General features: G+C 43.6%; 1 protein-coding gene across 1 annotated transcript; it reads right to left on the bottom strand.

Moving 5' to 3' along the window:
• Positions 1-880: 880 nt before the first annotated feature.
• On the bottom strand, positions 881-22,116 carry LOC141103772 (cystathionine gamma-lyase-like; the record flags this gene model as incomplete). Its single annotated transcript, XM_073593752.1, is given in 5 exon segments — positions 881-1,012; positions 2,691-2,800; positions 9,934-10,029; positions 10,179-10,260; positions 21,900-22,116. Coding segments are annotated over 5 exon segments (597 nt in total), but the record flags the coding sequence as incomplete, so codon positions are not given.
• Between the last annotated feature and the right edge of the window lie 3,916 nt (positions 22,117-26,032).

The following is a 26,032-nucleotide window of genomic DNA, read 5'->3' as shown; positions in this document are numbered from 1 at the left end:
AAATTTCGGTGCATCCCTACAGATAACCAAAACCCTAAAACTGAAGTTTAGTGATTTCTTCTTTTTAAGCAGCACCAGGGACGGTACTTAACACGAGTAAGATTGTGTCCTGTGTGCAGGGGGCTGCTGTGTTTAATTAAAATCTGAAGTCCTCTGCCCCCGGATACTCCCATAGCAGTGATTCTCCAGTGCTGTGGGGGTCAATATGAGCAACTGCATTTGTGACAGGCATTTAAGTGTTAACTATGCCCACCCTTTTTCCTCCCACTCTATTTTGCACACTTCATGGCTATCAATTAAAACAAACTCACTGCTCAAAATTGATCTAAGCAGACCCTTGAATATTATGCATCATCGATGCAATTTTCCTAGTTTTCTTCTGGTCATATCCTCTGCATGAGGATTATTAGTACTGTATACTTTTTTTTTTTTTTCAATTAAAAAAGGATTGTACCAAAAAAGTGATCCAAGCCGATGTAGACCTGCCTAATCACACAGTGTTTGCTGTGGTCCCAGGAACCCAAGAAGAGGCTTGGCGAGTGCAGACCCCTTCTTGGATTCGTGGGCTCTCCCGCTCCCCCTAGGACCACAAATACTTTGAGGATGTTGAGTGGGAGAGGAACAAACATCCGTTTACCAATCTGCTCTGCAATGACTGCACCTGGAAGCACTCAGAGTTTAGCACTTCCAGGTTCAGCGAGGTCACAATTATTAATAATAATAATAATAATAATAAGCAATTAATCAGGCTTTAAAAAAAAAAATTTTTGCACATTTACCAAAAATAAATGTAGAGAATTTGCATGAAATTCTTGTGCATATTAAACCTTTGCACACACTTTGGTTTATTTATTTATTTTTAAAGAACAGTGTTACTTACCTGGAAATATGCCGACATGAAAGTGTTGTCCACCGCCAGTAGGACATCTTTATGTTTGTGGACAATATCAGCGCACCCTTGAATGTCGATGACACTCAGTGTTGGGTTTGTTGGGGTTTCAAGCCACACAAGCTGAAAAATTAAAAAATTGCCAAACTATAGGATTACCTGCATACTTTGAGCAGAATCACCACCTTACAGCTACAGATTAAAGGCTCCATCCCCCATGCTGTCGATGTTGGATATAATGGATTTTGTTTAGCCATGTGACTTATTTGAACTCCCACTGGGTGTCATCGCTGAAAATTAAAGTGGCCCTAAACTCAGAAGTTAACCTTAAAAGTAGAACCAAAGGCAAAATTTTCTTCTACTTTGGATAGAGTAAGGGAGGGTTATAACCGCTGTAAGGTTTATCCCCCCCCCCCCACTTTGTCTCATTGAGGAGATTCCACTTCACTTCCTGTCCCATAGCCAAGATAGGAAGTGAGAGGAGATCCCTGCAAATTAAAGGAAATTCATTGTGGACTCCCAGGTCATCAGAACTTGTGTCCCCATTGGAATATTTTCCGCTATTACTTTTCTGAGGATAACCCAAAATTTTGGATTTTTTTTTTTCCTTTCCTACTTTCAATAATGGTAAACAGGACAAAGTCACCCTATCGGGGGCACAGCCAGCTATAAAAACCTGACAGGGGTTCCATCCAAAACAAAATGTTTAGCCTTTATTTATACTTTAATACATTAACAGAAAAAAAAAAAAAAAAAAGAGAAACCCACACCCCAACCCACCACATACACTACCTGTTCTACACTCTATTACTGACACCTCCATTTGTAACTCAGGGACTCCCTTTTTTACAGGTTTTAATAAGACTCAGGTCCCAAAGTTGGAAAACTGTTCATGCATCAAGGTTTGTTTTACCATCATGGTTGGGCGGGGACGATTAAGAGGTTAAGAGCCATGGCATGGTGAACATTTCTGAAATGCCAATGATGCTCATTTCTGCACCGCCCACATTAGACAGCTCAGAACACAGACACAATGTAAAGAGCCAATCAGGGAGGCTCAGTACATTGTTATCACTGTGATGACCAATCACAGATGTGTTTACATCTGAGAGCCCCCTCTCCTGTCACAAGGGAGAAAGGATGATTTGATGAATGAATCATTCCGCAGCAGAGCTTAGGCAACGTGGATTGTTTTTAACCCTCTGCCAGTCTCAAAAAAAAAAAAAAAAAAAAAAATTTTATAATATAGTAATCCAGTGTATTTTTTTTCTGCATCAAACGCATGGATAGTAGGATAGTAGGTTATATGGTTTTCAATGGCATAGTTCACACTATTGCAGTCAGTTTCAGAAAAAAATAAATAAATTCTGCACTGAACTGTGGTAAAACGCATCACACACAGAAAAAAAGAATTAAAATAAAGCACCAGAATGCATTAACACAGGCATGCAGAAAAGCATACGGAACGCATCCAGTCTCTAAGGTGTGAACTGGCCCTCAGTCAAACGATCACAGCAAAGAAAACTGAAAAATGCCCTGTGATGAAGGGGTAGTACAGGCGTGGTTTAAAAAATAAAAAATAAATAAAAACCCCACAAACACACGGCACTGCAGATTGGAGCTCTCCTTTGAGGCTAGCATTTCTTTACATTGTACAGCACCAGCATGTTTCATAGCATTACGGATTTATAAAAATCCCTCATAAACACCCAAGGATTAAACATGATGCAATAGATGTGGTAGTATCAGCGCCCACACAATTGTAGGTTTGGAGTTTCAGCACTCGATGTGTCATACTTACTTTTGTTTCGGGTGTAATTGCGGCCTCCAGACACTGCAGGTTGGAGCAGTCAACAAATGACACTGTCACCCCCATTTCTGTTGCAATTCTTCTAAAATATCTGTTTGTGCCTGTAAACAGTGCAGATGAAGGATCCTTAGTACAGAAACGCATCACACTTGTCTTCTCCTTAAATAGCATTCTAATAAAAACCTGTAGCATCACTGCACACTACCCAACGCTCAAAAAAGTGGGACTTCTCTACACCTGGCAAAACTACATCCAACCAAAGAGCACAATGCTGGCCTACTTAAAGAGTAACTCCACCCCCCCCCCCCCCCCCCCCCCTTTAATGAAAAACCCCATTCCCCTGGGTGATCTATGTACATTTCAAACTTTGTTGGAGATTCCTACCTTTTGTTATTCTAAAGAAATAGCTAATAATAAATATAACAATCATACGTGCTATCGATCTGTGATAAATAATCAAGGTGCAACATGCATAGAATATAAAATCCAAGTGCTGATAGAAGTATCAAAAGTGTATTCACTCCTCCAATAAAGTGATATGCAAAGTTCATAAATAGCAAACGCAAAGTTCATAAATAGCAAAACTCAAAGTGCATAGATATAATGTCCATTAGAAGTGATATCCATCGTGCTGATCCCCCTGATGAAGGCACGTGATCCCTGTGCCGAATACGCGTAGGGGAGGGGCCAGGACGGAGCTGTCAGCACGGAGGAGCAGAGGAGACGAACACACCACACCGCACGCCGTACCAGTGTTCCTTATATGTTAAAGCCTTGAATAGGATGGTGCTCTCACGCACCTATACAATGTGAGTACCCCTATGAGGGGAAGTGTTTATTTTATAATAAATTGTTGGATATATTACACTATGGAGTTTCTGCTTTCCTATTTTATGAATCGTAATGCTATCTGAGCAAGTTGGAGGTCAGCACCTGCATACCTTTTAGAGCCCAGGAGTGGCTCCCATGCGTGTTTAGACATAGTTTAGTTACTGTGTTACACGCTCAGAGGTGAGCGCATATGCTGTTGGGGGTCACTGGAGAGCACTGAAGCATGCTTTATATCCCTGTACACACTGTTTTGGATACGCACGATGGATATCACTTCTAATGGACATTATATCTATGCATTTTGAGTTTTGCGTTTGCTATTTATGAACTTTATGAATTTTGCATATCACTTTATTGGAGTAGTGAATACACTTTTGATACTTTTATCAGCACTTGGATTTTATATTCTATGCATGTTGCACCTTGATTATTTATCACAGATTGATAGCACGTATGATTGTTATATTTATTATTTGCATTTTTTCTAATACTCATATTTGCTTTTTTCACAATTTTTATTATTGATTCTCAGTTTAGCGCAGACACAGTTTTTGATTAATTTTGCTACACACACGGATATGAAACGTGATTAGTGTTTGCAGCTTGCCTTCATTAGGAAATTCACTCTACAGGCATTAACCCATTTGTGGCTCGCAAGACCTTTCAATATTTTTCTGAAGAAATAGCTGTTTGTGTCCATGTTAATCTGTAGGGAAGAGGTTTTATATTTATCACCCAGCTGCTGCACCTGCAGGGCTCTAATGGGGAAAGTGACACAGGGTGTGCATCCCTTTAAATGCGATTTCCCTTTCGAAGTATCTCACAAATTATTAAAAATGACCTTTCCCTTTGAATCTGCAGCGATGTAATTTTCTGAAAACACAATGTACCAACCTGGAGGTGTTCTGTATACAAAACGCCCCCAGAATCATCATTTCATGCTTGTGTGATTGGCTCACTGATTTTTCCAGAACTCTGCACCAAGATAAAAGTCAGATTTTGAGGTACCCCTTGCAACTAAAATTACAGCACTGCAGTTTGAAAGGGAAAGGACATTTTAATAACACTATTACAATACGTCTTGTGTAAGCAATTTTATACGCTATCATTTTTATTAACATCCCCCCCTGAAAGTGGAGTTACCCTTTAAGAGTCAATTCACACCGCAATGTGTGCAGTTAGCGCAGGGAAATGGGCATGCCTTGACATCCATTGGCATATTTCATTGGCTTTTAACATGTTCTGCGTTGTGATGCAACACATTTATTATTTCACCAATCTTTATTTTTAAGGAAACTTCAGACTCTTGCGTTTGTGCTTTGCAGTATGTTTTTTTATGGGTTGCACAAAAAAAAAAAAAAAAAAAAAGCCATGGAAAGCCAAGACACCAGATGAAATCTATCAGTAATTAGAAAGCAATCCTGCCCTTTGCAGGTGTAAATTAATATCAGCTGTATTTCAGTCTTAACTGATCGCCTATAAAAAAAAAAGGGGTCTCATTACCAAGGAGTCACACAAGCTACATCTAATATGTAAAAGCAAAGAGCCCTCTCAAGACCTTTGTTGTTGCAAAACATACTGATGGCATTGGTTACAGAAGGATTTCTAAACTTCTAAACTAAACTTCAGAATGTTCTAGTGAACACTGTTGGGGCCATAATCCAGAAGTGAAAAGAACATAATTTCACTATAAAGCGGCCACAACCAGGTGCTCCTCGCAAGATTTGACAGACGAGTGAAAAAAAATTAATCAGAAGAGTTGTCCAAGAGCCAAGGACCACTTGTGGTGAACTTCAGGAAGACTTGGACTTCAGATACAAGTAATGCACTCAACCGCCATGGCCTGTATGTACGCTCACCACGCAAGACTCCACTGCTGAAGAAAAAGCATGTTGAAGCTTGTTTAAAGTTTGCTGCACAACATTTAGACAATCCTGTGAAATACTGGGGATAATATAGTCTGGTCAGATGAGACCAACATTGAAATCTTTGGATGCCATAATACACACCATGTTTGGAGGTCAAATGGCACTGCCCATCACCCCAAAAACACTCCCATGCCGACAGAGGTTTAGAGGTGGGAACATCATGGTGTGAGGCTGTTTTCCAGCATACGGTACTGGCAAACTTCATGCCATTGAAGGAAGGATGAATGGAAAAATGTACCAAGACATTCTTGATAAAAATCTGCTGCCATCTACCAGGATGATGAAGATGAAACGAGGGTGGACATTTCAGCAAGACAATGATCTCAAACAAAGCCAAGGAAACTCTCAATTGGTTTCAAAGAAAGAAAATAAAGCTACTAGAATGGCCCAGCCAATCACCTGACTGGAATCCAATAGATAATCTATAGAAAGAACTAAAGATCAGAGTTCATAGAAGAGGCCCACAGAACCTTCAAGATTTGAAGAAGGTTTGTGATGAAGAATGGGCCAAAATCTCACCTGAGCAACACATGTGACTAGTTTCTCAATACGGGAGGCATCTTGAAGCCGTCATTACCAACAAAGGATTTTGTACCAAGTATTAAATAAATTTCAGTTAGCGTGTTTAATACTTTTTCCCCGTGTCACTCCATTTTTATTACACATAACTTCATTTCTGAACTTGTTTTGGGGTCTTTGTATGTATGGATTGCATGGGTTGTTACCGACATGTGGTGAAAATTTCATGTCAATTGCACCTTTAGAAATAGATTTACCTAGAAAAATGGTGACGTGTTCAATGCTTATTTTACCCACTATCCATTGCTTTATGTATATGCCCTAGCATGCATTAATTAACACATGACAGCACATCTGGTGTGAATGGAGCCTAAGGTTATAAGAAATATGGGCAAAGCTTTTTTTGGTTACACTTCTCTTGTGGGTCACAGGAGTGCACTTACCCGAGTCAACTTCTAATGAGCTAATGCCTACTGTCATCTGGCGTGGTAGAGGGGCTCTAGAAAGATCCCTACAATATTGCTGGGATCGACCCAACTGCCCGACAGCTGGCTCCACCTCAAAGCACATGTCTGAGAGCCGGAGTCAGCTGTGTCGTCCACCCCTCTCCAGCCTGGTGCTTGAGAGAGCACAGTAGAAAGCAGTGACTGAAAGCCACTGCTCTCTCCGTTCTTGGAACAAATGTGGAACAGCTGCAGCATCAGAGGTAAGGATCTTTATTTATTTATTAATTTTTTTATAAACCCCATATTTCTCCTTTAACCCCGGAAGAATTTACCCCCTTCCTGACCAGTGCATTTTTTGCGATTTTTTTTTTTTTTGCGATTCGGCACTGCGTCGCTTTAACTGACAATTGCGCGGTCGTGCGACGTGGCTCCCAAACAAAATTGACGTCCTTTTTTTCCCACAAATAGAGCTTTCTTTTGATGGTATTTGATCACCTCTGCGGTTTTGGTTTTTTTGCGCTATAAACAAAAAAATAGACAATTTTGAAAAGAAAAAAAAAAAACAAAAAAAAAAAACCCCCACGCATTATTTTTATTTTTTTACTTTTTGCTATAATAAATATCCCAAAAAAAAAAAAAAAAAAAAAAAAAAAAAAAAAAGATTTGCAGTAAGCGTTTATTGATTGCTTTGTGCAAAAGTTATAGAGTCTACAAAATAGGGGATAGTTTTGGCATTTTTATTTTATTTTTTTTTTTTTAATAGTAATGGCGGCAATCAGTGATTTTTATCGTGACTGCGACATTATGGCGGACACATCGGACATTTTTGACACTTTTTTGGGACCATTGTCATTTATGCAGCAATCAGTGCTATACAAATGCACTGATTCCTGTGTAAATGACACTGGCAGTGAAGGTGGTTAACCACTAGGGGGCAGTGCAGGGGTTAAGTATGTCCTGGGGAGTGTTTCTAACTGTGGGGGGGGTGTGGCTACGTGTGGCACGTCACTAATCTCTGCTTCCGATCACAGGGAGCAGAGATCAGTGACACTGTCACTAGGCAGAACGGGATGATGCTCGTTTACATTAGCATCTCCCTGTGAGGCGATTGCGGGTATCCCCGCGGCAATCGAGTCCGCGGGACCCGCGACCCGGCTCACGGAGCTCCCGGCCAGCGCGCACGCAATGGCACGGCGGCAAATTTAAAGGGACATACGGATACGCCCATTTGCCCAGCCGTGCCATTCTGCCGACGTACATCCGCCGGTCGGGAACCAGTTAAGGCCACCTTTTAGACCAGATGTCATGTTAAACCTATTTATGGTGTAACATAACACATGGTCGCATGCAGCATCCCCACAACCACTCCCACTTACCTGAATTGAGGGGAGCTTCTGCTGACAATTAGAGATTTGAATTTAGCACGGTTGTACACGACTCCATTTGCACAGCTGCCACAATAAAGTGAATGTAAACCCAAAAAAAATTTTTTTTAATTAAAGACTCATATCTGTTACAGCAGAGGATGTCATTTCATCTGTGCCCAGTCTTGCCACGAAGAGGTAATCCAGCTCGGAGCAATTCTCTTATCTTTCTTCAGTAAGATAAAAACAGACAGAAATAGGTGTCAGTTCTTCCCCCTTGCTGCTAGTGACAGGTGATTTCCTTATCTCATGCATGAGAGTGAGGGAGGCATTCTGTGTACTTCACATCCTCCCTCCTTTGTTCTCCAGCTCGCCCAGGATTGGCTGCTCCACACCTCAGTATGATTGGGCATGCTGAAGTCATATGGTGACTTTCCTGGGTTTTGACTGGATGTTAGTGATCATGGGGGCATAATCCACAAGACCAGCAGAAGTTCAGTGTAAGAAATATTGATGCCTGGTCAAGGGGAGAGTAGGAGGTGGGCGGGGAGTCTGACACAACTCCGCCCACCAAGCCTTGGACAACAGACCTGCCCACAGAATCCAGGGTATTGCAGGGCTCCAAACAGCTAAAGAGGAGATATTTGACAGGTGAGGACACATGCAGGAGGCATGTATATCCTTATAGATTAGCACTATGGAAGTCATTTAGAAATGATGAGTGGGTTTACATTCACTTTAAGTCTGGGATTCCTTACAATACATTAAAAGTCCTGTCTGCCATTTCGCAAAAGGACCCAGGAGAGTGCGCCAGCAGCAGGGCGGCAACATGACAGCAACTGTAGTACAGCCACAATTCATCCAACCCCATAACTGAAGGCCAAAACTTGTATGGACATTTGGCTGGTGGTAAACACTGCAAGAGACTTTGCACCGCACCCCCAACACACCGATTGCTAATGCAAAAGTTTAGCAAATGCACATGAACAGATTAGATCAATGCATTTACAAAACTTTTGCAAAAAGGTGGACTTAACCTTGCTTTCTATATGCCTAGGGTACTTAATATGTATACCCAACATTTTATTCATGATATGTGCCTGCTGTACCATGTACTTGTATGAGCAAGTATTATGTTCTCTTTGTATTGCTTTCTTTGTGTGAAATCCCTGGTGTTCCTGCTAGTCCCTCTGTATTCCTATTAAAAACTGACCACACTGGGCAGAACACAGCGTGGTCAGTTTTTTTTTAGCTGTGCTGGGAACTCAGCCTACTCCAATGATCAGACTTGTCCCGACACCCCCCTCCCCTGCACAGCCATTCACTGGGAAGTTCAGTGTGCTGGTGCTTCGCTTCCTCAGTCTAGAACAGATGTGATCACAAAAAAAAAAAAAAAAAAAAAAAAAAAGAGGAGGGAGGTTTGGGATTTTCTACATAGTACAAAAACCAGCAAGGTCAGCAGGAACCCCTTATAATGGGCTTATCAGACCTGGGAGCTCAGAGGACCTCTCATTGTTAGAGTTCCTGAGAGACAGAAAGGTCCAAACACTAAAATATCAGTTTCAAGTGGAGCGAGACACTTTTATAAAAAGGCAGGACCAATGCCCCGTACCCACGATTGGACTTTCCGACAACAAAACCATGGATTTTTGTTCGAAGGTTGTTGTCTCCAACTTGGCCAACATTTGTGTGACCGTGTATGCAAGACAACAATTACAAATGTAGTGACGTACAAGACGTACGTGATGTCTAGTTTTACAAGACCGAGCGCTTCCGGCTCATACTGGATTCCAAGCATGCGTGAACTTTTGTGCACGATCGGAAAGTCCGACAAAGTTTTGCTGGCGGAAAATTTGAGAACCTGCTAGCCAACATTTGTTGGCGGAAAGTCCGACAACAAATGTTCGATGGAGCGTACACATGGTCAGGCATTCAGCCAACAAGCTCACATCCAACATTTGTGGTCGGAAAATCCGATCTTGTGTACGGGGCATAAAAGCATTTCCGTTGCGTTTGCATCTAAAGAAAAAAAAAAAAAAAAAAAAAAGAGCTTATATGTGCTTTGCTCCAATGCCAGTGATGTCCAGGTAAGACGGCAACTTCTTTGCAAATTGATGCCACTTTCTCCCCCCCGCCCCCCATTTACCTCCATATACGTCACTTGTACAGATGAGATGGTCTCCAGCTTTCAGGAGGTGAACAATGTTAAGAGTTGCAGCCAAACCAGAAGCATACGCCATACCTGGCAAGAGAAAATAGGAGTTAGCCTTTCAAGAGAAAAAAAAAATATATATATTATACACACACACACACACACACACAATTGATAGATGGAACATTTTTATTTATTTTTCTAGGAAATGGCATATAACACAATAAAAAGTGCCTTACAGTATTTCGCACCATCCAAGGTAGCGACAGCTTTCTCCAGGCAGTTTCTTGTAGGATTTCCACTGCGGCTGTATTCAAAGCCCTGGAGGGTAAACATGGAAGAAAATCAGAATGCTCCAAACAAATTTGCAAATGCAATCACTTAGCTCTTGGTGGAGAAGGTAAGAGGCTGCTTAGAGCTCACCAAGTGCCTCAGGATGTAGTTTGGGGGCACTAGCCAAGTGTGCAGGCCATAAGCTTCTCATGCAGCCTCCAGACTCAGTATTCCCCCTTTCATCTCAGGTAGCCTCCAGGCTCAAAATCCCCCCCTTTCCCCTTCATCGCATGCAGCTTATGGGTTCAACAGCCCCTCTTCCATTTCATCTTGTGTAGTCTATAGGTTCAACATCCCCGTCCTTTAATCTCATGCTGTCACCAAGCTCAACATCCTCCCTTCCATCTTATGCAGCCTCCAGACTCAACATCCGCTCTTCCATGCAGCATGAAGTGTCCTACTATCCAGGAATGTAGCTAGTACACTCTAGCTCTACATTTAAAAAAAAAAAAAAAAAAAACCCACACACCCTCGTACCCATTTTCCCTGTGCTTAGAGACATTTCATTACAGGCTTAGGCCAATGTAAAAACTGCTTTATTTGCACTCAGCCTGCATGCAGGGCGTTTAAGAGATATTCACCCTGCATGCAGCCAGTGACATCACTGACGCATGCGCTCTGAAAGTCCGGCATACCTTGCCGGAACTTCAGAGCTTCAGGCCGGAACCCAGGGCTCCCGCACACATGCGCGACGTCATTGCGGCCCCGGCCACTCACATAGCCAGAGCTAGCGAACTCAGAAGACAGGAGAAACATGTCAGCCCTCTCAGTGGTGACTTAACAGTGCTGGGGGGCTTCATTCCAAGGTGAGCATGTCATAATGTGCTAGTATGCGATGCATTATGCCATCACCTTGCAGGGTTCATCCGTGGTTTACAAACGCTTTAGAAAAAGCACTCATCTAAATAAAAAGTAGGCTTTGAAGTTCCAAACATAACCCTTTATACTGAGCTTAGCAGATTTCTCTTGGGAACAATTACTGATTAAACAGCAAGGTTAATGTCCTCGCATTTCAGGTCAATCCACTTCTACAGACAATAATTACCTTTTATTGTGCAGTTGAGCAAGAACATGGACTGAACCTTTGTCTCTGGTTCATCGGCTCAGAAATCACATGTTGCAATCACGATGTTAAAGAGGAGTTCCACCCAGAGGGTCCATTAAAAAAAAAAAAAAAAAAAAAAAAAAAAATTAAAAGTCAGCTACTGTAGCTGCTGACTTTTAATTGGACACTTACCTGTCCCTGGGTCCAGCGATGCGGGGGATCGAAGCCCCGCTCGTCCCCCCCCCCCCCCCTCCGCTCGTCGGCATTTCAACTGTGGGCGCCGGGCTGTGGCATCACAGCCTGGCACCCACTGCGCATGCGCGAGCGGCGCCGTGATTGGCCGCGCAATCACCTGGGACCTGTAATGGGTCCCAGATGATTGACAGGAGGGAGGGAGCAGAGCCGAGCCCTTCCTGTGCCAAGGGGGAAGGGATGTCACCAGCCCAGGCAAAGGAAGAGGCAGACTACAAGGGATCACCTAGCAACAGGCATTTAGAGGCAAGTTAAAAAAAAAAAATCCAAATTTTTTGTTTTTTAGAATTTTTCAGGTATTTTTGTTTTTTTGGGTGGAACCCCACTTTAAAGTGACCCTAAAGTGCATGCATGTTATTACACTCCCCGCAGTTGCTGTCACATTCCAAAAATCGCAGGAATCTGAATGAAGAAACCACAAGTCCCATCTACCACTGTGGTAGTACTCAATGAACTGTGAAGGCACCAATGAGCCCTCTTGGTAGTTCATTGGCACCGACTTCAGCTCAAACTGAGAGCCTGTATGGAGGTCTGGGCAAGAAAGCTGGTGCAGGTGTCTGACATTGAACCAATGATTCACTGATCGTGGGTGCAATGCTCTGCAGGTTCCTCTGGGGAAAATCAATGCACCTTCCTTTTTTCTTGCCAAAATATATTTATAGAACAAAAAAAATATTTATTTTTTTTCAAAAAAGTTAACTTATCCATTAAAGTGTAAGCTCACCTTTAAAATGAAGGGTGAACGAACACCATACACCCTCTATAACACACATCCCGGCTGCACATGCCTACATGGATGGTTAGCATTCACTGCCCAGTTGGTGCAGGGGTCCAGGCATTTGAAAGCTTCAGTTTTCTTACCTTTTTTTTGATTAGGAACTCAAACCTATCAGAGCCATTCTGATTGGTGTGAGTGGTCACATGTCAGCACATGACCAATCAGAATTGCTCTGATCCATCCCAGAAGACCGCAGCTTTAGATCCCTGGACCGCCTGCATGGACAGTGAAGCCATTCGTCAACATAGCTAGGTGTAGCTTGTGCTGTGCAATTTGGCCTTCTCCGTCACCTAAAATACCTGGCTGATCCTGCTTGGTTATGCCCTCCCCTCTGTAAACTGACCACAGTTAATCATGGATGCTGAGCCCTGACACTGTGGTCAGTTTACATGCCTGTTTTCTGCAGCTCTCCTGTCTCTCCTCTTTCCTCGCCCCCTGCCCTCCTTGTGTGAGCTGCACCTCCCCTTCTAGCACCGTTCTGATTTTTTAATAATTCATCTTCTAAATACCCAATTTATGCTCCCCAAACAGCGGTCACGTGACCGCCCGTCGCTCTCTTCCTCCGATGTATGCACTACAAGAGGGAGGTCACATGACTGCCCAACAAACATCAGAGGGAGATCTCGGCCCCTCCCTCCCTAGTACATACATTGGAGGAAGTGAGCAACAGGCGGTCAAGTGACTGCTAATCGGGAGAATAAAGTATTAAAAAAAAAAAAAAAAACCCCCCTCTTCTAAAAACAGCATACAGTATATACACTACAGGTTACCCTAGCAGAGGGGCTGGCAGTGATTCTGTGCACTGCCTTAACAGCCCCTTTAAGGCTAGCCGGTGTACGCATTAGGAGGTCTCATTTTGAATTCCATTGTGGGAAGTTTCACCGAAATTAAACTCCAACATGTTATAACCTTGGGCAAAATTTCCAAACCGAGCATAACGGGTAAACATTAAACCATTAGTAATCGTCGTGTGCTCTCAGCACCTGCAAGTGTAGATGGCTGTGTTTGTTGGGCACCTTGCCAAACTAAAATCCAAAGTCCAGACAAATAATTTTTGTGCTTAGCGCATGGAATAGCTGCATCTTCTAGTCAGGGCTTTTTTTTTTTTTTTTTTTTTATCATCAGTGTTCCCTCCTGAAAAAGCAACATTTTATACTTCCTATTACCTCTCTGATGTGCATGCTTCATATATTCCTTTGGAGAAGACACAAGGCAGTATTGTCACTCAAGGCAATGCCTTGGTTGTGACCAGGACAGGAAATGAGGGAGAAAATCCTGACTAATTAAGGCCGGTCATACACAGTGCAAATTTCTTTCCTGCAACCACGGGTTCCAGGAATAAGATTTTGCTTAATTCCCCCATCCCAGACAGTGTTGATGCGGGAATCCCTCCTGCCGGGTCATGGTCTTCTCCTGGCGGAAGACAGCGATTATTGCTAGCTGATGAAGAAGGCGAGGCCGTGCCTTCGAAAATGCGTTCTGATTGGCCAGACAGCGTGTGGGCGGTTCCCCAGTTTGACAGCCCTGGACCACTCCCAACCAGTGACACAGCCGACGTCTCCATGAGGCTTATCGAAGCTCCAGCTGCAGCTAACATGGCGCTCGTGGATCCCTCAATAGAGACTTTCCAGCGGTCCTCCTGTGCCCCCACCCGCTCTAGCACTCTGCAAGTGCTCCAACATTTCACGCAAACTTAGTGTTTTATACTGAATACATTTTAAGCCGTTTCAAGGATTGGCTTGGCGCTTCTCTCCTCCTTTTACTTTTCTTACAATTGCTAGCGGCTACAGCAGCCGCTAGCAATAATCGCAAGAGAACCCAGCAGGCTGGTTGTACCCAAGTTGATCGATTGAGAAACTTGGTACATTCAGCCTGCCCAGTAACAGTTCAACTGTCGGCCAGTTCCTGCTGAACTGGCTGAGATTTGAACCCGGCTTAAATAACACCTCCATGCATTTTAATTGGAGTTCTACTTTCTACCTTATTTTATGTGGCACCCAATTCCAAAACTGCCCCTTGTCAGCAACTAGATTTAAATACAATACCTTTCGATGTTACAAGTCATGTGGTAAATAGAAAATTCCAGCTGATGAAGATACTTTTTTTTTTAATTTAACATTAAATGATAAAATAGCTGGAGTCATAGAATTATATGATATATATTTTAAGTGGAGTTTTCCTTTAACCATATAAATCCCATTTTAACAGCAATTTTCTCTGTTTATATAGGCAGCTGACATTTAGCTGCATAAAATGAAAGTTGAAAAATCTGTGTCTATAGTAATTTAAAGTGACTGTATAGTCTCATATTAAAAAAAATAAAAAAATAAAAATAAAGATAGATGTTCTACTTGCTTCCTCGGCAGTGGATTTGCACAGAGCACCCCCGATCTTCCTCTTCGGTGCTCCTGGCCCCTCCCTCCTGTCCAGTGCCCCCATAGCAAGCAGCTTGCACTTGAGCCGAGCTGCAGTTCGGCTCCACCCCCTCTCCATTGATTGGCTGACTGACAGCAGTGGAAGACCAAGTCGCCGCTGCTGTGTCCCAGCCAATCAGGAGCAGAGTCCTGGATATCGCTGGATAGAGAGATGGGGCTCAGGTAAGTATGAGGGGGGCTGCTGCACACAGGCTTTTTAGCTTAATGCATACAAAGCATTAAGATAAAAATTCTTCTGCCTTTACAACCCCTTTAAAGTGGAGTTCCGATTTTTTTTTTTTTTAAAGTCAGCAGCTACAAATACTGCAGCAGCTGACTCTTAAAATAAGGACACTTGCCTGTCCAGGGCCCTGCAATGTCGGCACCCAAAGCCGATCTCTCCCTCGGCTCTTAGGTGCTGCCGCCGCCATCTTCGGTAAGGGAATCAGGAAGTGGCTTGCGGCTTCACTTCCTGGCTCCCTACTGCGCATGCACGACTCACTCTGCGCTATCCCACTGGTCCCTCCTGTCTTCTGGGACCTGTGTGTCTCCCAGAAGACAGCGGGGGGGGGGGGGGGGGGGGCGGGAGCAAAATACCTGTGTTAGACAGGTATCTGCTCCCCCTGAAAGGTGCCAAATGTGACACCGGGGGGGGTGGATTCCAAAAAGCGGAAGTTCCATTTTTGGGTGGAACTCCGCGTTAAGTGAATTCATGTAAATGCATGTACAAGATGCATAAATTTACTATTCTGGGATTGAAGACCAAGCTAGGAGGTACAGTATATAAACTGAGCTACAGGAATGTAACTGATGTGAACAATTACACATGTCTGAACTAGCGTTGCACCGACATGGATACTGGCATCGGTGCCAATAAGCATTTGCACGAGTACTTGTACTGATGCTCCAATACTAAAACCGATATCTTCAGACTTGGTTCATGTTCACTAGATTGCCAAAAGTATTGGGACGTCTGTCTTTACACGGCACATCATCTTTAATGGCGTCTTAGTCCGTAGGGTTCATATTGAGTTGGCCCACCCTTTGCAGCTATAACAGCTTCAACTCTTCTGGGAAGGCCGTCCACAAGGATTAGGAGTGTGTCTATGGGAATGTTTGACCATTCTTCCAGAAGCGCATTTGAATGCTTTAGGCAATATAGTATGGATGAGCGAGTTTGGGGTGGAGGAACTTGACCTCAACTCGATAGAACACCTTTGGGATGAATTAGAACGGAGACTGCGAGCCAGGCCTTCTCGTCCAACATCAGTGCCTGACCTCACAAATGCGCTTCTGGAAGAATGGTCAAACATTTCCATAGACACTCCTAAACCTTGTGGACGGCCTTCCCAGAAGAGTTGAAGCTGTTATAGCTGCAAAGGGTGGGCCAACTCAATATTGAACCCTACGGACTAAGACTGGGATGCCATTAAAGTTCATGTTTGTGTAAAGGCAAGCGTTCCAATACTTTAATTATTAATATTTACTAAAAATAGTTATCAGCAAGTACGTGAGAAAAAGTATCGGTAATCGCACGGTCTTATTTGTGTATCCCTGGTCCAAAACATATATAGCACTTAAAAGCGGAGTTCCACTTAAAAAAAAAAAAAAAAAAAAAATATTCAAAAAGTCAGCAGCTACAAATACTGCAGCTGATGACTTAATAATCAGACACTTATCTTTCCCAGGGTCCAGCGATGCGGGGGAACAAAGCCCCACTCTTCTCCCCCTCCTCTCTGCAGCGCCAGCATTGTCACTGTGGGCGCCCGGCTGTGGCTTCACAGCCAGGCACCCACTGTGCATGCGCGAGCCACGCCTAAAAAGAGGGTATCCACTCTCCCCCCCCCCCAAAAAAATGACATGCCAAATATGGCATGTCAGGGGGGGTCACCTTTCCTTAAAGCGGAAGTTCCATTTTTGGGTGGAACTCCGCTTTAACTAATTACTACAAGTTTTGTTTTTTGTTTTTAAATGCAGGATCCTTCTGCCAGCAAGATCCTGCTTAAATATCCTTAGACAGGATCCAAATAACCAGGATTGAACCATGTACCCCAGTGCTGCAAGGCAAGCGTGCCAACCACTACTGTGCTGCAAGGTACATGAGCACTTTAACATTATTGCAAGAAAACTCATAACTGAGAATTGCAGCTCAACAGCTAGAAAAAATTACACAAGATCTTCTAATTAAATAATCACGCAGTTGATCAAAATCTCCATTATCTAGAGATAAGCTGCAAACTCCAGTCCAGCCTTTTGGGGGAGCCGGTCATCCACCAGTCACCTGAAGCTACTGGAAAGTGTTGATTTACAGTGACTAAGCAGATTACCGCCTGATGCAACGTTACATCATTACAGATCGTCTATACAACGGCCACATCACTGGCTGTACAGAGCCTCCCCGATCCTGCTGGTTCTCTATTGTTTTCTATAGAGCTGCAAACAATCAGCACTTGTCAGGCGAAGAGGATATGTGACAGCAGATGTTGCTGAAGTTCTTGATCTACAGGTCTGACCACAATACAGCAAACCTTACTAGAGAGCAGTGTCTTTTCCTGGAAGTCCTATGGACTTGGTCTCCTATGGACTTGGTCTCCTATGGACTTGGTCTCCTATGGACTTGGTCTCCTATGGACTTGGTCTCCTATGGACTTGGTCTCCACCATGGTGGAACATCCAAGTCCCGCAAAACACCTGGAGTATCAATCTCACTAATACTAGAGGGCGACTATTCTTCCATCACACATGGGTCGGGAAACTCAGCAACTTTTGCAACAAACTCAAACAATGAGACAGTTAGAGCTGGAAATTTATCAGCAAGAGACAATTCCCACCTATGCATTTTTTTTTAATACATTAGCCTGCTATGGACCTGATCTCTACCATACCGGAAAATCCACATCCAGCTAAACACCTGGAGTGGTTAATAGTGGCAATTGTCCCACAGAAGATACCAGATGGTGACTATTCTTCCATCACAAATTATCAGAAAACTCAGCAACTTTTATTTCCAACTCAAACACGACAGTTTGTGCTGGAAATCCTCAGCAAGGGACATTTCCCACCTAGGCATTTAATTAAAACACGTCAACCGTGGTTTTAAATGGCACGAGCTAACATCGGTGCCACACGTATTGGTGGAAAAAGGTCATAGCCGTTGTTTGACGCACCGAAACACATTAAAGCCTCTACTGAGGACAATGGCATCTGCAGGAAAAAAACAGATTCATGCACATTAATAACGCATTCATAGGTGCCAATTTTGCCCAAATGATGACGAACGCAAACGTTTGTCAGGGTTTGTGGTCACTCAAGAGTTAAACGAACGGCGTGGAAAGTTGTCAGCTGGACAGCTGCAAAAGTCCAATCAGATACAAGCACTGAGGGGAGGGGCCGACTGTCAGAATACAAAACATGCCAAAGATTCGTCTATCTGCGTAGCGTGGATGGAGGAGTCTATATGGGTATGGCCTTAAGGCTGGCCACAGACGGAGTGAACTCCAATGGGTTGCAGGAAAGAAATTTGCTTGATTTCTCCACCAGTGCTGACAGGGGAATCCCTCCCTTGGAGTCGTTGTGTTGCCTGAGGAAGCCGTCCTCCCCAGAAGACATAATATTGCTAGTGGCTATAACGTAAAGTCCGGCAGGCTGGTTAGTCCCAAGTTGCGTTCAACTTTGGTATATTCAGCCTGCCCATACCTGGTTGGAATCTCGGCCAGTTCCAGTTGAATTGGCCAAGATTAGAATAGTATTTGGCCAGCTTTAGTCCCCGTTTACCAGGATCGCACACCAGATCCTGCATTTGTGCAGAGATGCTGCGCTGCCACTCATGCCAAGTGGTACTGCAGAAAATCTTGCCATCGCACCAATAAGCATAGGAATTTAACTTATGAGATAAGCCATAAAAAAACACCCCTCATTCACACAAGCGACAACCCCTCGGAATAGCGCTCCCCGGTGGATTTTTTTTTTTTTTCCCCAGAGAGCGGTAGCCAGACATGGACTTTGAATGGGAATACCATGCCCCAACTGCAAGCCTGGCATATGTGGCACAGCTCAATTTACTTGAATGGTTTACATTTGGCAGCAGTACTGCCCACTAAACGCCACATGAACCCCAATATGCAAACAGCACTCAATGCACTAAGGCAGTGGTCTTCAAACCGTGGCCCAGGGGCCACATGCGGCAATTTTCTTGCTTTTATCTGGCCCTTGGGGCATTATTCATCCCACTGACACCAACGATGAGATACTATTCCTCCCATTGACACGGCAGTATTACCTTCCACTGATGCCAGGGCATTTTCTTCTCCCATTGGCCACAGCTCCCCCCCCCCCCCCCCCTAAACTTTGAAGGACAGTAAACTGGCCCTTTGTTTATAAAGTTTGGCAACCCCTGCACTAAGGTGAGGCATTTTTATTGTAGTGTTCCACAAACCTTACATTTCAAAACATGAACATGCACTTTTCTATGAGGGCAGTGCCACACAACGCGCGTTAACCCGCAACATAAGGCGCTGTGAAGGAGTCGATGGGCCATTTAATTGCCAACTAGCTGGAAGGTGTGATGTCACTGGAAGTGTGATGTCACCGATCACACAGCATGGCAATGACTGACAGCTGGAGACACACACACACACGAGGTGCTGCAGCAGCTGCCTGACATATGTCATACATCAGGGGTAGACAACCTTTTGAGCACAGTGTGCCGAAAAAGGTTTTCAAAGAAATTGAGCCTGCCGATTTTATATATAAAAAAAAAAAAAAGTCAACTTCACACTCTCAATCACGAAAAGGATTTTTTATAAAGTAAATGCTGTAAACTACTTGAGTAGTGAGAAATTAACATCCCGCACTCTCACGCCTCAGATCAGCCCCAATTCCTGCAACTCCACATCTCAGATCACTGTCCCCCCCGCTCATCCGCCCCACCACTGTAACCCCCCCCCCCCCCCCCATCTGCCCCACCACTGTACCCCGATGCTGTTCGGTCTCACCACTGAACCATCTTCTCATCTGTCCTAACTAACATTGAACTTATCTGCTCATCTGCCCTACCACTGTAACCCTCTTTCTGATCTGCCCCACCACTGTACCTCCTGCACATCTGCCCTACCACTGTAACCCTAAGCTCATGTGTTCCACTGATGTACCTCCTTTCTCCTCTGCACATCTGTCCCACCTCTGTACCCCCTGCTTCTCTGCCCCACCACTGTAACCCCCTGCTCATCTGCCCCCAAAACTGTACCCCCCCGCTCTTCTGTCCCACTGCTGAACCCCCTTCACATCTCTTCCACTGCTGTACCTTCCTGCTCATCTGTCCCACCTCTGAACCCCTCCTGCTCATTTTCCCCACCGCTGTACCCTCTTCTCATCTATGATAGGCAGAGTGGTGAAAGGAAGCAGAGATGAGACACATCTACCTGTCCTGGCACACTCACCCTGCCCACGTGCTTGTATGGGAAGTATGGGATGTATTGATTTATGAGAAATATGGGATGTATTGATTTATGAGAAATATGGGATGTATTGATTTATGGGAAGTATGGGATGTATTGATTTATGAGAAGTATGGGAAGTATGGGATGTATTGATTTATGAGAAGTATGAGAAGTATGGGATGTATTGATTTATGAGAAATATGGGATGTATTGATTTATGAGAAATATGGGATGTATTGATTTATGGGAAGTATGGGATGTATTGATTTATGAGAAGTATGGGAAGTATGGGATGTATTGATTTATGAGAAGTATGGGAAGTATGGGATGTATTGATTTATGAGAAGTATGGGAAGTATGGGATGTATTGATTTATGAGAAGTATGAGAAGTATGGGATGTATTGATTTATGAGAAATATGGGATGTATTGATTTATGAGAAATATGGGATGTATTGATTTATGGGAAGTATGGGATGTATTGATTTATGAGAAGTATGGGAAGTATGGGATGTATTGATTTATGAGAAGTATGGGAAGTATGGGATGTATTGATTTATGAGAAGTATGGGAAGTATGGGATGTATTGATTTATGAGAAGTATGAGAAGTATGGGATGTATTGATTTATGAGAAATATGGGATGTATTGATTTATGAGAAATATGGGATGTATTGATTTATGGGAAGTATGGGATGTATTGATTTATGAGAAGTATGGGAAGTATGGGATGTATTGATTTATGAGAAGTATGGGAAGTATGGGATGTATTGATTTATGAGAAGTATGGGAAGTATGGGATGTATTGATTTATGAGAAGTATGGGAAGTATGGGATGTATTGATTTATGAGAAGTATGGGATGTATTGATTTATGGGATGTATGTGATGTATTGATTTATGAGAAGTATGGGATGTATTGATTTATGAGAAGTATGGCATGTATTGATTTATGAGAAGTATGGCATGTATTGATTTATGGGATGTATGTGACGTATGGGATGTATTGATTTATGAAAAGTATGGGATGTATGGGATGTATTGATTTATGAGAAGTATGGGAAGTATGGGATGTATTGATTTATGGGATGTATGTGATGTATGGGATGTATGGGATGTCACATACAAACATCTGGAATGGATGCACAATGATGATCTCAGGTCAGGGGTATTTTCTGGAAGCAGTGGGCCGGTGTGCAGGATCATAAATTGGGCCCCCGCAGCATAAAAGTGAAAAAAGTGCGGAGCTCTGCACCATAGCAAAAGTTGGATGTGATTTTCATTGCGCTGAATACTGGTTGTGGCCCAAAGGTACAGAGTGCCGGGTTCAGTAGTAAGTGACACAAAGGTTCAGGAATAATTTCATCAAAGTTTCCAGAAGCCCAACAATAATTCCACCAACTGTCACCTGATTGGTTTTCTCAATCACAGTGAAATCTCTTCTCTCTGAGATTGGAAGTGGCAACCAAGAGAGTCTTCCTCCATATGGTGGGCAAACAATATTTCCATCTTATACAATGTGTGGGGGGCGGGGCGCAGTGCCTCCCCCTCAATGTGGGGAATTCTGAGATTGGAATGTATTGGTGTATCACTGACACTTCCCTGCTCTGCTGACCCGTCCCCTACCCCCTCATACATGATACAATTCTACACAGATTATAAAGTTATACAATTCCCCCCCCCCACACAGCTGGTCCGCTCACCGCGTGCTCCCCCGGGCTGTGCTGTTTGAAGGTGGTGGACAGGGAGATGGGGGGCACCAGCGCCAGAGAGTTCCATTGCTCCGGCTCCTGCCCGCTGTGGATGGCCTCAGTGGCGAAGTGTGGGAAAGGTTCCAGGAAGCCCCGGGTCATACACTCGCTCCGTTCCGAGTTCTCCATGGTGCTGATGTGTGGAGAGAGGATGCAGCCGGTCCGCCTATATGAGCCAATCTCCGGCCAGGTCGGACTGTGATTGGCTGGTGCTGGAGGCGTTGTCCCTGCCGACGAATGATAGGAGAAAACAAACTTCACCGCCCCGCCCCCTGTGTGTGATGACGTTATAGCGAACGGCGGAGGGCGGGGCCGGAAGGATACAATGTTACCGTATGATGCAATTATACAATACACTGCTACAGGTGGAAATTATACAATCGTATATTACACTGCATAGTTTTGTAGAGAGACGACGATACCAAATAATATAATATCACAGGTTCCAATCATATAATACTTTACCATGTGATCCAATAATACAATACCATATTATGTGATCCAATAATATAATATCATATGATACAATATTATAATACAATCCCATGTGATCCAATCATATAATACCTTATGATCCAATATTAAAATATAATACAATGTGATACAAAAATATAATACAATATGACCCTACACTACACTACCCTACATTACCTTTCCTATATACACTGCCCCCCTTTAACCCTACACCCCCTTCCTGTATACACTTTCCCCTTTAAACCCTACTCCACCCTTTTTGTATACACTTCCCCCTTTAACCCTACACCCCCTTCCTGTATGCACTGCCCCCTTTATCCCTACACTAGAGCTGCACGATTCTGGCTAAAATGAGAATCACAATTTTTTTGCTTAGAGGATAGATCACAATTCTCTCACGATTCTCGCGGCCTAACATCATCTTTCACATTAAAACAAAAAAAATTGTGCTAACTTTGCTGTTTTGGGTTTTTTTTATTTATTGAAGTGTATTTTTTCCCAAAAAATTGCATTTGAAAGACCGCTGGGCAAATACAGTGTGACATAAAATATTGCAGCAATTGCCATTTTACTCCCTAGGGTCTCTGCTAAATATATATATATAAATTATGTTTGGGGGTTCCAAGTAATTTTTTTAGCAAAAATTATTGATTTTAACTTAAGAAAGAAGTGTCAGAAAAAGATTTATGCCGCGTACACACGAGCGGACTTTACGGCAGACTTTGCCCGGCGGACGGGATTTTGTCGCACAATTCGATCGTGTGTGGGCTCCAGCGGACTTTGTTTGCTCAAAAGTTGGGTGGACTTAGATTTGAAACATGTTTTAAATCTATCCGTCGAACTCGAGTCCGGTCGAAAAGGCCGCTCGTCTGTATGCTAGTTAGACGGACAAAAAGCCACGCTAGGGCAGCTATTGGCTACTGGCTATGAACTTCCTTGTTTTAGTCCGGCCGTACGCCATCACGTATGAATTCGACGGACTTTGGTGGATTGTGTGTAGGTAGGTCCGTTCATTCGGAAAGTCTGTCGTAAAGTACGTCAAAAAGTCCGCCGGGCAAAGTCTGCCGTAAAGTCCGACCGTGTGTACGCAGCATTAGACTTTAAGTGGTTAAACTTCCTGCATTTACAGGTTGTTTAAAACCCAGATTTTTGTTTACACAGAGAAGTTTATCCCTTTGATCTAAGAAGGAAGTTAGTTACAATGTTTCAAGTTCTAAACTTGGCAGACTGCCCAGATGCTTTCTTTTGGGAGCTGAGGGAGCAGATAATCTATCCACTTGTTTATATGAAAGAATCGTCAAACACTGCAGGAGAGATCATCAGAGGGGTGAATCGAGATCACGATTTTTTAACGATTAATTGTGCAGCTCTACCCTACACCTCCTTCCTGTATACACTGCCTCCTTTAACCCTACACCCCCTTCTTGTATACACTGCCCCCTTTAACCCCACACCCCCTTCCTGTATAAACTGCCCCCCTTGAACCTTACACCCCCTTCCTGTACAAACTGCCCCCCTTGAACCCTACACCCCCCTTCCTGTATACACTGCCCCCTTTAACCCTACACCCCCCTTCCTGTATACACTGCCCCTTTTAACCCTACACCACTCTTCCTGTATACACTGCCCCCTTTAACCCTACATCCCCTTGTATATACTGTGAAGGAATGTGATGTAGATAATAATAGTAATCTGAAAATGTCTATTTTCTTATGTGCATACATATTTTTCTCCTTACTCATTATATAAGTATACAGATTTGCTCTGTTCCTATATTTTCTCAAAATGGCGTGTACCCCCTACCTCCCACACACAGAAGAACGCGGAACTGGAGATAAGAACAAAGAGAGCCAAACCTCGTTATGAAAATTATCCATCTTCTTTTCTATCTTGACCAATGAGATGTACCTATTAGACTGACATAGCAATGACGTATTTGTGTGTATAAAACATTAACACCGCCTTGAATAAATTAGAAGTGTAACAGTAACGAAACTGAGCGTGTCTCAGTGTGTTTACTTTTATATGCATGCATATCAACACTTTTCAAATTAGAGACAGCAGCAGATAACCTTGAGCTCGATTGGAGCTCTTAATCATTTCCATAACAGTTGGTGCCGAAACCCGGGACCTCAGGCTACGGTCGAAGTTATACCGCGACAAGCATTCGGGCGTTAACTGATTAATGAGAGTGGGGTTTGCGCAGCCCTAACAGTACCGGTGAGTTGATTTATATTCTTACCACTGTACGACTCTCTTATCTTTCGGTTGACGGCTGGATTCTGTCGGTATGCTGAGACTGTCTTAGAGGCAGGTATTTCCTCGCCTGAGGTTGTTTAACGAACCTGCTGATGGGTTTCTGCTGACTGTATTTGTTCACTGTCTGCCATTCTTTGGGCTACGAAACTCAGCAGTCTAAAAGTGCTACATGCGTGAATGTATGTTCTCATCTCCAGACGAGCTGTCGGCCTCTGGAGTGAGATAGTTTCCCTTGTGGCAGTCGTTTATAGACGGGTGTACTCTAGGTTCAAGGAACCTTTGAGGGTTATCTCAGCTGCGGGCTTTGCAGTCTGAAAGCGTTACAGAGGACTCACCCCAAGAAGAGTTGTCGGCCTCTTGGTGTAGAGCTGTAGAAAAACGTCTATAAACGGGTTTATTTTTTTTTACAGGGTGGTCTGCCCTTGTGATTATCTTAGCCTGCTGAGGCTTTACGGTTCGAAGAGTGGCAGGTGTAATGTTCTGTCGTGATTGTATTTGTGGTTTATTGTTTGCTATATACACGAGAGGGGGTGGGGACTGGTTAAAGTCGGAGGGGGGCTGCCCGGGAGATCTGTTGGGTCGCGGGCCGTTGCTCCTCACTACCCCTAATGTGTTTGTTCTTGTTCTGAGATTAACCGTACATTAGTCTTATGAGCTCCCACCGAAGGAATTTACTGATAAGAACGCTGAGAAAAATATTAACTCCTTGGTTGTATGTATTCCCCTCTCAAGCCGTTAGCCGAGAAACAGAAAGTGATATTGTAATGAAAGTGATATTGTAAAGAAGGAGAGAAGAAGATGTTGAAATAGTTAACAAAGTTGAAAGAAGTGACGAAAGTTATGTTGCAGAAGAAACAGGGAGAAAAATCCTGTGTGATAAAGAAAATTGGATAAAGGAAGTTAAGAAAGATGGCGATTGTATTATGTATGTATAGCTGATGATATGTTGGAACTTTAAACAAAGGAGGGGAGGGACAGCACTGCCCTCCGTCTAACAACCACTCCTTTCTCACCACCCAAGCACAACCCACTGTGACAACTCAGCCCGGCGGCCATCTTAGTGCACCCATGCCTTCACTTTCTACCCAGTCCAGTGCACTTCCTGCCGGGGGCCATCTTGGTACACCCAGTAAGCTTAAACAGCCTTTACCCAGCCCTCCCTGTTTTAGACCAAGATGGTTCATACCACACACCTGTCTTCCCCAATACGGGAGCATCACATTCCCAGGCTGGATATGTTAATGATGAAGAAGCATCTGAATGGGAAGCCCGACAGCAGGCAGCAAGGCCACCCACTGATTTAACCCCCAATCCGGCTCCAGACTCTCAGTTCCGAGAGGATCTCAAACACA

The sequence above is a fragment of the Aquarana catesbeiana genome, linkage group LG07 (genome assembly GCF_042186555.1).
Source record: "Aquarana catesbeiana isolate 2022-GZ linkage group LG07, ASM4218655v1, whole genome shotgun sequence".
Classification (NCBI taxonomy): Eukaryota; Metazoa; Chordata; class Amphibia; order Anura; family Ranidae; genus Aquarana; species Aquarana catesbeiana.
This window is presented reverse-complemented; position numbering and strand designations above follow the sequence as displayed.